Raw genomic sequence first — 12,911 nt, forward strand, 5'->3', positions numbered from 1 at the left:
TGCAATGCAAATGTAAAACATTTCATTTTTTTAGTTTCAAATTTGATTTAATTTTGTGGAACTCAGTGCCAGTACACTCCTTTGTTTCCCTCACTGAAGTATACTTGATTTGTACATTTTCCATCTCCTGTTTACTTATGCCAGTTTTCCCTTACATTTAATTTGGGCGAGATTCATTTTTATCTCACTATAATATGTGGCTTTGCCTTTGACCTGCTGCTACATGGTCCAATAGATCTACAATCCAGTTACAGCTACCTGGCAATGAGAGTAGAGCACTGTCTCTGGAGCATAAGTACTGCTAGAGCTTAACAAGCTAAAGTTTAACAGTCTATCAGCAGAGACCTTCGATAAACTTCCCACTACATATCCAGCCAGGACTATCCTGCCTATTGGGGAGCATTAACTGAGAAAGCTATCTGAACCTGAATTCTAGCTGCCAGTGACAGGTTTACCCCTCCAAGTTCTATTAGCAAGGTGCTGTGGAGGCACCTAAAATTTTACACTACATAGTCTGCCACAGGGGGTTGACATTATTCCAAACATCCATTGTCAAGTGTGTCATCTCAAAGCTACATTGATCCTAAGCAAACCTCACTTATCTCCCCTCACCAGGAGGATAATCATTAGTTGGTATTTAGACAACTAGCAAGCTCTCAACAATCTGAGCTCTCAGAAGGCAAACAGCAAATATCATAAATAGCATAGTGAGCAATGCAACTCATCATAAAATGTGAAAGGCCATTACATCATCCCTCTGACATTATCGAATGGCGGTTCCACCAATTGATGGTACAGATCTTAAACAGCAGCTGCTTAACTTTCTTCAATCCAATCATGATGGGCACTGAGCCCGGATATATAAGCACATGCTTTCATAACCAGCCATCAGGTAATGCCTGCCAGCAACTGCCATCCCAAGTTTCAGAGTTTATTAATCAAATGTACAACAAATATCTGCCTTCAGTGTGAGGGAAGGAGCTACGCAGGATAATCCACCTCTGTTAAGATGGGCATTTGAGCCTTTTTCTTTGCATCAGAAGCCTCATTTTCTACTTGAACCAGCTCCTACAGAAAAAGCCCTGCCTCTCTGTTGCCAAGACATTTGAACATATTAAAAACTGTACCTAGTGTTTTATGGAGAGGAGCACAATATTTTTCATTCAGAGCACAAATAATATGTATGTTTGAAGCTTTTATAAGCTATATTATGTTATGCACCTTGTGCATTAAACATTATTGTCAGGATAAAAAATTCTGCCTGTAGTATTTTGAAACATGAAGACAGACAAAAAAAACTGCTACCTCTTACAACTAAAGCAATGTCAACTTTGCTTAAATCCACTTATTTTTCTTTCTTTTTCAAGACAAAGACAGGAATTTGTTTGCTGCAAGATGGAACCCAAGAGCCTTTTGAAGTGCGGTTGCACTTAGCAAAGGACATTTTAACAATTCAGGAGCAAGATGTTATCTGTGTATCTAGTGAAGCCTTCTATTCTAGTGTAAGTAACTTCTTTTTTCAAAAATGTTAAAAATTGAAGTCTGTTACCTTTGTTATTTAGAGTGAATGGTAGTCACTTTTTGTGTTAGTATATTCATTTTACTAGATTTATTGTGAAAGACTTGTTTTTTAAAGAATCAATGCCCAGAATATGGTGTGGTAAACAATTTGGTCCATTGTGTGCTGTCTCAGTCTGCAGGAAAGAAAATGTAAGAGATACTTTGGGGATTCATACAATGATATCCTTGGGCCTCCATAGAAACTTGGAGAATAAACACAGTGGGTTGAATTTTATCCGGGCGCCGCACTACACGGCGGCGCCCTTTAAACTTAGCGGGGTGCCTGCATTTAGCGGCTGCCACAGAGCCCGCGCGATATTACACGAGGGGATCATTAGCATCACTGTGCCAAGCTGCCACCCCCCGCCCAAATTACATGGAGAGAGGTGGGACATCCGGCGCAGTGAGAGACATTTTGATAGCTGTGCAGCAGGTGCTGGGGCCCTATTTAAAGTGCCCCAGCACCTGCTTCCTGACAACTGTCAAAAAAATACTTACCTGACTGCTGAAGAGTGGGGCTGCTGTCAATCTGGCAACAAAGCAGAAAGTGCTGGAGAAACTCAGCAGGTCAGGCAGCATCTGTGGAGAGAGAAAAACAGAGTTAACTTGACCAAGTTCACAGACTTGCCAATGAGAAATATTACACCAATAACTATGATCAGCTGCTGCAGAAGCAAAATGTTCGTGAACACGTGTCGATGTGTAATAGTTGAAAAACCATGACAACAGCACAGATTTCCTCACTAGTCCTGCATTGGTTTTCAAACATTGCAAAACAAACCTTGCAGCCAGAAGTTAGAGCTGTTACACAGTGGAGTCACCTTTTCATTTAAAGGACCACACCAAAAGCCGAAGATGGCAGAGGGTAATCTAGGGTGGCCCCACAGTTCAGCGATGCCTCCCTGCTCACTCTCCTCCAGGCTGTGCGGGCAACGTGGGAGGTCCTTTTCACCAGCGATGGTAAGAAGAGGCCCTCCCACCTGAACAAGGCAGTCTGGCTGGGGATGGCAGAGGAGAAGAGTAGCCGTGGGGCCATCCGCCATCAAAGGGTCCAATGCTGGTAGGGGGTGAACGAGCACTCCTCCAGCAAGCTGGGGCCTGCTAGGCCTCATGTGCACAGTGCATGAGCGCCAAAGTCATCCACAGCCTGAGAGCAATCAGATCAACAGCCTTCCTCCAGTCAGGCTGCTCGCGCAGAGGTTGCACCAAGAAGGGGCACTCGCAAGCGTTTACAGAGAACACACTGACACAAATGGGAATACACGGGTGTCACAGCAATGTAAATACATCTTTCACTAAATCTTCCTCACCAACATGTGTGCCCTTTTCTCTGGGTGAATGATGTGTGCCAGCATGTAGCGCCAATGTCACATCCCTTTGCACTGTTGGCCGTTCAAGAGAGCCAGCATATGCAATAACATCATTGCCATGCCACCATTACTCATGAGCGTCTCCATGGATGCAGTGACATGGACATTGACTCAGACAGCTGCTGCCTCTAATGGTTTACACTGGGATGCTGCAGATGTGGACTGGTGTACAACAGGTGAGCGAGGGTGATGTGTGGCTTTCAGAGCTCATGTCGGTTCCTGTGGAGTAGACAGCCTTTGTCTGATAAGCCACTGCCGTACATCCCTACCTCACTGATAGCCCTGTGTGGAGAGCCTGGGTGCCATCTGCCCTCCCGTGTGTCTTTCATGTTGTAGGTCCTTAGCGTCCTCATAGTCCGAGGAGGAATCCTGTTGATGTCTCTCTACATCATGCCAGGCCTGGCCCTTATTGGGTGCGTAGTTGTGCAGAGCAGCAAAGAAAGGAGCTGGCCTTTTTGGCCCATAGTTCAGGGCATCACCCTATCCATCCAGACATTGGAAGCACTCTTTCAGCATGCCGATCTCCTGCTCAATAGTGGCTTATGTAGCTCAGTGGCTAGCGTTGTATCTCTCGTCTGCAGCAGTGGTGGGGTCTCTCACTGGTGTCGGGAGCCATGTCTGCAAAGGAAAGTCCTTATCTCCCAGAAGCCACCCCTCCATCTGAGCCACTTCAGTGAACAGCAGTGGCAGTTTCCTAAGAAGCAGTCATAGATTTGCATGAAGCATCTGCAGTGATCACATACCAGCTTCACCTAGATAGAGAAGATTCCTTTAATGGTGACTTCTGTAGGTGGTAGCCTGGCGGGAGGCCTGATGGCCACGAGTGCAGCCTATGAACATTACAACCTAAAGTTCTTCGGCAATGGTGCCGAAACTGATGGCCGTCTGGGCCTGGCTGTGAGAGTCCGTCCTGAAGCGGACATACTCACTGGCCCTCCGGTGCAGGGCATTGGTGATCTCCCTGATGCAGCAGTGCACTGCTGACTGTGTGACCCCACAAAGGTCTCTGCTGGGGCCCTGAAAAGCTCCATTAGCATCAAGCTTGAGAACCACTGCCACTATGAGGACCAAAGGCATAGGATGTCCACCGAAGCCCATGGGCTGCAAGTCATCTTTGAGCAGGGCACAGAGACATGTAAGTACCCTCTCTACGTCACCTCTGACACTGATGCTCTGACATTCATGGGATGTCATGTGGGTCCTGTAGATGCACGGCAATCATAATGGCAAGCTCCCCTTGGGGGCTGCTGCTCACAACAGGGGGTCTCTTCGTGGATCGCGCCTGCCTGTTGATATTGCCTCTGGCGCATACGGATCCTCAGGAGCAGAGGATCACACAATGTAGGATGAGCCATACCTATTTCCATGTGATAAATAAAGTTGAACCCTTCATGTATTCGAAGGTTTCTAACAGGGCATGGATTGGTGTTGACGGGTACATCAGGTGCTTTCATGAATCAACTAGGTGGCGTGCCATGATATTGCCCATTTTGGCCAACACTCAGAGTGGCACATCACAATCCTACCAGCTGAATTGATTGCCCTCACCATCCATATAATCTTCATGCTCCTACCCTTTCTGGCACCCTCCCCACACACAGGGTGACTAGAGTACCATTGCTCCTTCACAAACACAAACAAACGCAGAGCATACACTGTTTACGGAGGGAGGGTACACAGTATGTCCCTTCATGCCTGCAGATCTTTCCCTCCAGTAATCCCAGTCCCCCTCCCTCCTCCCTTTAAGAATGCTGTGTGAGACCCCGGAAACGAAACTTACCTTCTGTCGCGAAACCTTCTGCCTCCGATGACCTGCCGGCTTTTCTAATCTTTAACGGGACAGCATGTGGCGGCTGCCGTTCAAAGTAAAATCAGGAAGTGTCAATCTAGAGGTGGCGGGCTGCATAATCTGCAGAGGTAAGTACTGTTTAACATATTCTAATTGGAGTGCCACCGCCATGCGATGGAGGGGCCTCACTGAGGTCCCCCCGCTGCTGGTAATTTGTGGCGGGCCTTTCTTAACATCGAGGGTCGAGGTGGGCCTCTCCTTGCAGAATTTTACCGGCCCCCACGCCGCGACCCGCAGCATCGAGGGGCCGGTAAAATTCAGCCCAGCATGAGTGAAAATGACAGCAAGCATCCATGAGCACAAGGCAGCAACTAAACACACAGCATATTCATATGACATTGATAAATGTCAATGTGAGCTTTACATTTGTAAAATGTATTTGTTGAAAGAGGTTTTTGGTTCATTGAAGATTAAGCATAAATTGGCTTTCTGCCTCATGCCAGTCTTCAGTTCTGTACGGAATTCTCACCCTATGCTTGACTCAGGTCTTTTTTTCTGATGTCAAAGCTACTATTGAAATACACCAGAAGGCTGAACAAGATGTGAGAGATAGAATCTACAGCCAGCACAAAGGAAAGAATTAGGCAGCGACCCATTTCATCATTTATATTGGAGGAGATTTTAAGAGACAGTAGGGGCTATATTGGGCTGTGTAGTGTCTGCCTTTTACAGACTACATAGCCACCTAGAGCTCAAAAATGGAGTCTGAGCTGTATGCGCACACTTCCGATGGATGCCATTTTGATATAGGGGTTTTTGCACGCATACCTAACTATCGCTAGCAGCATGAAGAGCAGATTGATCATGACATCAAACAGTGTGCAATGCTGATTTGATTCTAGTGCTTCCATTTTCCCACTGCACACTCCAGTCAATGCTTTGTCTTAACCTCGCACTGCTGAACACCATGATAAACAGATTAAAGTCCCTCTCATCAGTACTATTTAAAGGGATAATGAACAACTTACAGGATAGTTGTTAGATTATTTCTTCTGACTGTTGGTGCTATTGTCCACACTTTTGGAGTTTTCCTATACTTGGCTCTTCCAGCATTCTGTTGTAGATATAAGCAACATTTCACAGGTTGCAATACACTGCTGCATAAGGGATGCCACTGAGGCTCACCTTACCAAGAGAAACAGCTTTATCTCAATTCCTCTTGCCAGAGAGAAACAGGTAAAGTGAGCACAAGGATTTGCACAGATTGCAGGCTTCTACATGCAAGTTGCCACTGATTGCAAGCACATTGCCTTGTGTGCATCTCATGTAAATTTATCCATTTTCATGAAGCAAAATGGATTCCATTGCCTCAAGTGCAGCTGCTATTTGACCACAGGCAGTGCCTGTTATCCTGGCGGTATGCATGATTCCTTCATTCTGTGGCAGTTCTCTGATCTATCTTTTGCACAGCATTGCTGTCAAGGCCAGCATTTGTTGCCCATCCCTAATAACCCTTGACAACTGTGTGGCTCACATGTGGGCCAGACCAGATAAGGATGGCAGATTTCCTTCCCTAAAGGACAGTAGTGAACCAGATGGGTTTTTACGACAATTGATGATAGTTTCATGGCACTATTACTGAGACTCCATTCCAAATTTTTTGTTATTAAAAAATTGAACTTATTAACTGAATTTAAATTCCACCATCTGTCATGGGCAATAGTCTGTGCCTCTGGATTACTAGTTCAGTGACATTACCACTACACCACTATCTCGCCCATATCCGTAGCTGGCCCACCATAGTAAGTCAAACCCTGGCTACCGGGCGACTGTAATATGTGCCCTCCTTATTTTCTTACCAAAATGTAATACCTCACACTTACCTATGTTGAAATTCATTTGCCAATTACATGCCCATTCTACAAGTTTGTTAATGTCTTCCTATAATTTGTTGCAGTCCTTCTCAGCATTGACTACTCCCCACAATTTGATATCACCTACAAATTTAGAAATTTTGGGTAATTGAAATCTCCCATGATTATTTTTCTATGCTTTTTACTCATTTCCCTAATCTGTGTGTTTCTTCCTCCACCATCCTTCCACTATTAGGCAGTCTGAAGACTACCCATATTAGTGTGATTGATCCTTTATTACCCCATATCTCTAACCGCATGGATTCTATTTCTGTCTTACTGATAGCTGTGCCAATTTTTTCTGCTGCCATTATGTATCTGTAATAAGTACAACTATGCCACCTCCCCTTTTTCCTTCTCTATCTTTTCCAAATATGTTATATCCTGCAATGTTTAATTCCCAGTTCTGATTTTTCTCTAGTCATATCTCAGTAATCCCTAATACATCTGGTTCCTTGCAACATATTATTGCCTCAGTTCCACTGTTTCTTTTTACAGATGTTGTGTGCATTGCTATACAGACAGTTTAACTAATTTTTAGTGGCAGCTCCTCTCACTTTATTTTTAACTGTCTTTTTACACTTCCGTTCTACAACTCTATATATTCCCTGGTCATTTATGTCCTCCCTTAGTTTAGTCTGCCCAATGCTCTCCCTTCCTGTTTCAATTATGTTTCAGCTTGATTCATTTCTTGTAGATCCCTCCCCCCATCCATCTTACTAGTTTAACCCTCCCTATTTATTCTTTCCACTAGGACACTAGCGAACCTTTGTTGCATGTTCTCTAAGGCAAATTTATCCTTCCTTAGGTATGAAGAACAAAACTGTACACAATACTCCAGCTGTGGTCTCACCAAAGCCCTGTATAATTACAGAACGTCTTCCTTATTCTTGTACTTTAAACCCCCTTGCAATAAAGGCCAGCATACCATTTGCCATCCTAATTGTTTGGTGTACCTGCATGTTAACTTTCTGTGTTTCTTGTACAAGGACACCTAGATCCCACTGAACACCAACATTTAATAGATTCTCGCCATAAAAATATTGTTAATTTTGAATTTCTGTTTTTCTTACCAAAATGAATAACCTCACATTTCTCCACATTATACTCCATCTGCAACCTTCATGCCCGCACACTGATCCTATCTATATCCATTTGCAGACTCCTGGTGTCCTTTCTTTCCCACCTAGCTTTGTATCGTCAGCAAACTTGGACACATTACATTTGGTCCCTTCATTTAAGTCAGTACTAGAGTTGGCAAACAGCTGATGGCCCAGCACTGACCCTTGCAGCATCCAATTGGTAACAGCCTGACCTGTGTATTCCTACTCTCTACTTTCTGTCCTTTAACCAATCCTCCATCCATGCTAATATATAACCTTGAGTCCTTATCTTGTAAAATCCAAATATACTAAACCCACTGGTTCTTCTTCATCTACCCTGCTAGTTAGATTTTCAAAAAATTCTTTGTCAACATGATTTCACTTTCTTAAAACCATGTTAACGCTGTCTAATCAGCTGGCTATGCTTAGCATGACTAAACCTGGATGTCTCACATCCTAGCTTGCTACAGGAAGTAGGAGTGGAGATAGTGGAAGGGCTTGCCATAATCTTCCAATCTTCCCTGGATACGGGGGAGGTGCCAGAGGATTGGAAAGTGACAAATGTGACACCCTTGTTCAAGAAAGGATGCAAGGATATTCCTCGTAACTACAGGCCAGTTAGTTTAACATCAGTGGTAGTTAAGGCTTTAGAACAATAATCAGGGAAAAAATTAACTGACACTTGGAAAGGTTTGAGTTAATTAAGGAGAGTCAGCATGGATTTGTAAAAGGCAGATGGTGTTTGACTAATCTAATTGAATTTTTTGATGAAGTAACAGGGAAGGTTGACGAAGAGAATGCAGTAGATGTTGTCGATATGGATTTTAAGAAAACGTTTGACAAAGTACCACCTAAAAAGCTGGTTAACAACATTGAGGTTCATGGAATAGGAGGGTTAGTGTCAGCTTGGATAAAAAAAAATTGGCTTAAGGACAGAAAATAGCCAGTCATGGTAAATCTGAAACAAATCCAGAAAATACTGGAAATACTCAGCAGGTCAGGCAGCATCTGTGGAGAGGGAAACAAACAAATGTAACGTTTCAGATTAGGTTTGATGAAAGGTTACAGAGATGATGAATGATTTCAAAAGGAAATTGGAAAGGCACTTGAGGGAAATAAACTTGCAGGGCTACAGAGACAGAGTGGGGCAATGGGACTGGGACTGACTGGATTGCTCTACAGAGAGCTGGCATGAATTCAATGGGCCGAATGGCCTTCTTTTATGCTGTAAATAACTCTATGACTCTACGAGTCTCATCATATTATGATTTTTTAAATGCCCTGTTACCACTTCCTTAATTATGCATTCCAGCATATTCCCAACGACTGATCTCAGGCTAACTGACCTGCAGTTCCCTGTTTTCTCTCCCCTTCCCCTCTTGAATAGCAGGGTTATATTTTCTACTTTCCAATGCATTGGGGCCCACACTAATCTAGGGAATTTGAGAAGATCAGAAACAGTACATCCACTATCTCTGCAGCCACCTCTTTTAGAACCCTAATTTGTAGGCCCTCAGGTCCATTTCTGGCATGTTTTTTGTCTTCTACTGTGAAAATAGACACAAAATATTGATTTAACCTCTCTGCCATTTCATTACTGCATTATAATTTCTACAGTCTCAAGTACCAAGGGACCTGCTTCCTTTTTACATACTTATAGAAGCTCTCACGCTGTCCTTCACCACGGAAGGCGCTGCTTCACAAACCACTGACCACCTCCAGTCGCTTACCCATTGTCTCTCGAGACAAGGAGGCCAAAGAAGAAGAATAGAAGCTCTCACAATCTGTTTTTATATTTCTGGATATATTACTCACATTCTCTTTTCTCCCTCTTTATCAATTTCATGGTATGTAAAATTCTCCCAATCCTCAGGCTTACTACTCTTGCAGGCAACATTATAAGCCTCTTCTTTTTATTTAATATGATCTTTAACCTCTTTTATTAGCTACAGATGGATTCCTTTTTATTTCTCAATGAAATGCCGATTTGTTGAGAATTTCTTTAAATATGCACCATTGCTTTTCTACCATCATCCATTTTAATCTGATTTCCCATTCTATCTTAGCCAACTTGCCCCTCATAACTATGTAATTGGCTTTATTTAAGTTCAATATTCTAGTTTTAGATTTATGTACATCACTCGCAAACTCAAGTGAAATTCTAAAATATTATGATCCCTCTTTCCCAGTGTATCTCTTACTGTGAGATCATTAATTAACCCTGTCTCAGTATACAAAAAAAAACTAAATAGCATCTTCCCCATTTGGTTCCATGACCTACTGTTCCAGGACAGTGTTTCAAATGTATTTCATGAACCAATACTTCCAAACTGCTTCTGCCAATTTGATTTGCCCATATATAAGATTAAAGTCCCCCACAATTATTGCATTGCCTTTGTAACAAGATTCTCGTATTTCTTAATTAATACTCGATCTAGAAGTGTAGCTACTGTTAGGAGGGCTATAAATTACTCCCACCAGAATTTTCTAACCTTTGTTCTTTGTTATCTTTATGCATTCTCATTCTACTTCTTGCTCTTCCAAGCCAAGATCCTTCCTCACGACTTTTCTTCTGTCATCCTTTCTTATAAGGACTAAGCCCCCTCCCCTCAACCCCACCTTTTCCATTTTGTCTATCTTTTCAAAACATCAAATACCTTGAAATATTTAATTCCCAATCTTGGTCACCATGCAACCACAAGGTCCAATTTTAGCTCAGTCAAAACCCATTCACTTATGCAGAGTTAAAATTGGGCCCGTACATCTCTGTAATGGCTATTAGATCAATGTATGGCATTAATTCATCTATCTTGTTACAAATGTTTCACACATTCAGATAAAAACCTTTAATGTTAACTTTTGACCTTTCCCTGGTTTGAACTTATTCACTGATGAATATTACTATTAAACTTTATGTCCCTTCCTGTCATACTCTGTTTATCTTTACCCAGAATGCTACACTGCTCTGTGACCTAAACTTTTCTCTTTATATTTCCCCTCACGTGAACCCTCCCACACCTTCTTAGTTTAAAGTTCCATCTACAGTCCTAGTTATATGACTCACCAGAACACTGATCCCAGCCCGGTTTAAGTGGAATCCATCCCAATGGAACAGCTCCCTCTTTCCTAAGTACTGGTGCCAGTGCCCCATGAATCTTGGCTGCAGCAGAGTGACATATCCCCCTAATTAATGAATTATTGCCACAATTACCACATTTGTACTTTGCTCTTTCCCCCATCCCTGGACAACCTTCTGATCCATGCTGCCTAGGTCGACATTGTGGCTATCCTCTCCACAGTCTTTCTCCTTGTCCTCACAGTTAGCAAGTACATAGTACCTGTTGGACAGGACCAGTGTCTGTGAGACTTGTCAACCTCTCCTAAGTCCCTGCTACCCGGCTCCTTCGCAGTCACACCCTGTCCTTCCGGAATTTGTGCTTTCCTCTGGGATGTGACTGTGTTCTGGTGTAAATTATCCAGAAATCCCTCCCCCTCCTTTATTTTTTGAAGTGTCTCTAACACGCACTCCTGCTCAATGACTTTGAGTCAGAATGACTGAAGGCAGAAACATTTCCTGCAGATATGGAAAACCGGTACAATCCTGTTGTCCGGTAACTCCCACACACTGCAGTTCTAACATGCAGGGTGGGATTTTATGAGCTTTGTGAGAGTGGATTTGGTTGTGTGCATGGTGATATAATTAGGTAGGAGGTGTTTTTTCAGATTTCCAATGGTGGGATATGTTAGAGAAATTAAGACGGGTTTGCGGTGTTTCAGTGTTTCCTCGAGCATGGTGACAGATTGCAGCTTTGCATTCATTTAAATAACATGAATACTCATTACCCTTCGCATAGTTACAATTCAGTCCTACCTTCCAGATTAAGTGAATGGCGAGCACTAATTCCGTGTCACCCAGTTCACGATTGTTTTACCGTGGCATGCAGCAGTCGGATTTATGTAATTGAGTCTCAAGTCTGTCCTCTTCTCTCTTTAACTCATCCGCAAAACTAATGTCAGCATTGGAATGGATGTTTCCAACCAGGCTTGGCACCAGCAAGGGTGAATCTTCTCAGGGGATGGCGGCGAAGGCATGGCGGTTGTGGGGGGGGTGCTACATGGAGGATTCGGGCAGGGTACTCAGGTAGGGAAGGTTGGGGTTGATCGGGTGCATGGAGGAGCAGAGGACGATACTCAGGAAGGGAAGGGTGGGTTTGATTAGGTGCATGTAGGAGTAGGGGAGGGTGGAGTTGAATGTCCAGGCTTTTGAATGGTTGCTGTTGATGCTGAAGCTGCATGTGGTCGGCTGCGGGGGTGCTGGGTGGATTATAGTATTACAGTGTGACGATATTTGGCAAGGGCCTAAAGGGAAGGATGAGCGCTATCAACATCGGGGCTCTGTGGGGTGAATTCAGGGTATTGGCTGGCATCTGACTCACCTTTGCTGCAGGGAAAATAAATGATGTGCGGTTGGGGGTGACTTTCACAAAATAAGGGAGGCAAAAACATTTAGAATTAAGTAAAAACTTCAATTTAGGTTAATCTGAAGATACTTACATGAAAGGAAGGCTGATTATCCTTGAAGCTGCAAGCACAAAATGCATTATATCTGTGACGATTATGGTGCTTGGACCACCAATAAAAGGCCGCCTCTGCCGCATGACCCCATGTCTCTCCCATGCCCATCGCTGCACAGTTCATTTACAGATAAAATCACGTGTGAAATGAGAAATACGGTGTAAGTTACACCAACATCCGGTCCTGCCGTCAGGAACGACGCGGCACTCATAAAATCTCGGCTGTAGCCTGTCCTGCCATCTCTACTCTTTATTCATTTATTTGTTCTATTGATAGATGGGATTAAAATTACAAAGATTGATTTTGTTAAGAAAACCAAACTACTACTTTTTTCATTCACCTGATTTACTCACTCTCAGAGCTCCTCTATCATGCTCGCATGACATGACTTGGCTTTCATGGGTTCTTACATTCTGTTGACTGTGATGTCACCTTTGAAAATTTACTGAGATTGTTTTCCCCTCTCTGCTACTGTCCTGTCACATAGGTGTAAGGCGGGTTCCATTATCTTTTGGCTTTGAATATTTGTCCTTTTTCTTTGTCAAACTGTTTGAATACACAAAAGGCCAATCCCCTTTTCTTCAGTAGCCGTTTTGGACCA

The 12,911-nt window shown here is 43.3% G+C and overlaps 1 protein-coding gene across 1 annotated transcript in view; it reads left to right on the top strand.

The window, feature by feature from the left end:
- The window catches only part of sntg1 (syntrophin, gamma 1), a 599,108-nt gene that overhangs the window by 466,691 nt on the left and 119,506 nt on the right, over positions 1–12,911 (top strand). The window contains exon 3 of the mRNA XM_068032645.1: positions 1,368–1,502. Within this exon, the coding sequence (XP_067888746.1) occupies positions 1,368–1,502 (135 nt within the window). The remainder of the gene's footprint in view (positions 1–1,367; positions 1,503–12,911) is intronic.

Source organism: Heterodontus francisci, chromosome 5 (genome assembly GCF_036365525.1).
Source record: "Heterodontus francisci isolate sHetFra1 chromosome 5, sHetFra1.hap1, whole genome shotgun sequence".
Lineage (NCBI taxonomy): Eukaryota > Metazoa > Chordata > Chondrichthyes > Heterodontiformes > Heterodontidae > Heterodontus > Heterodontus francisci.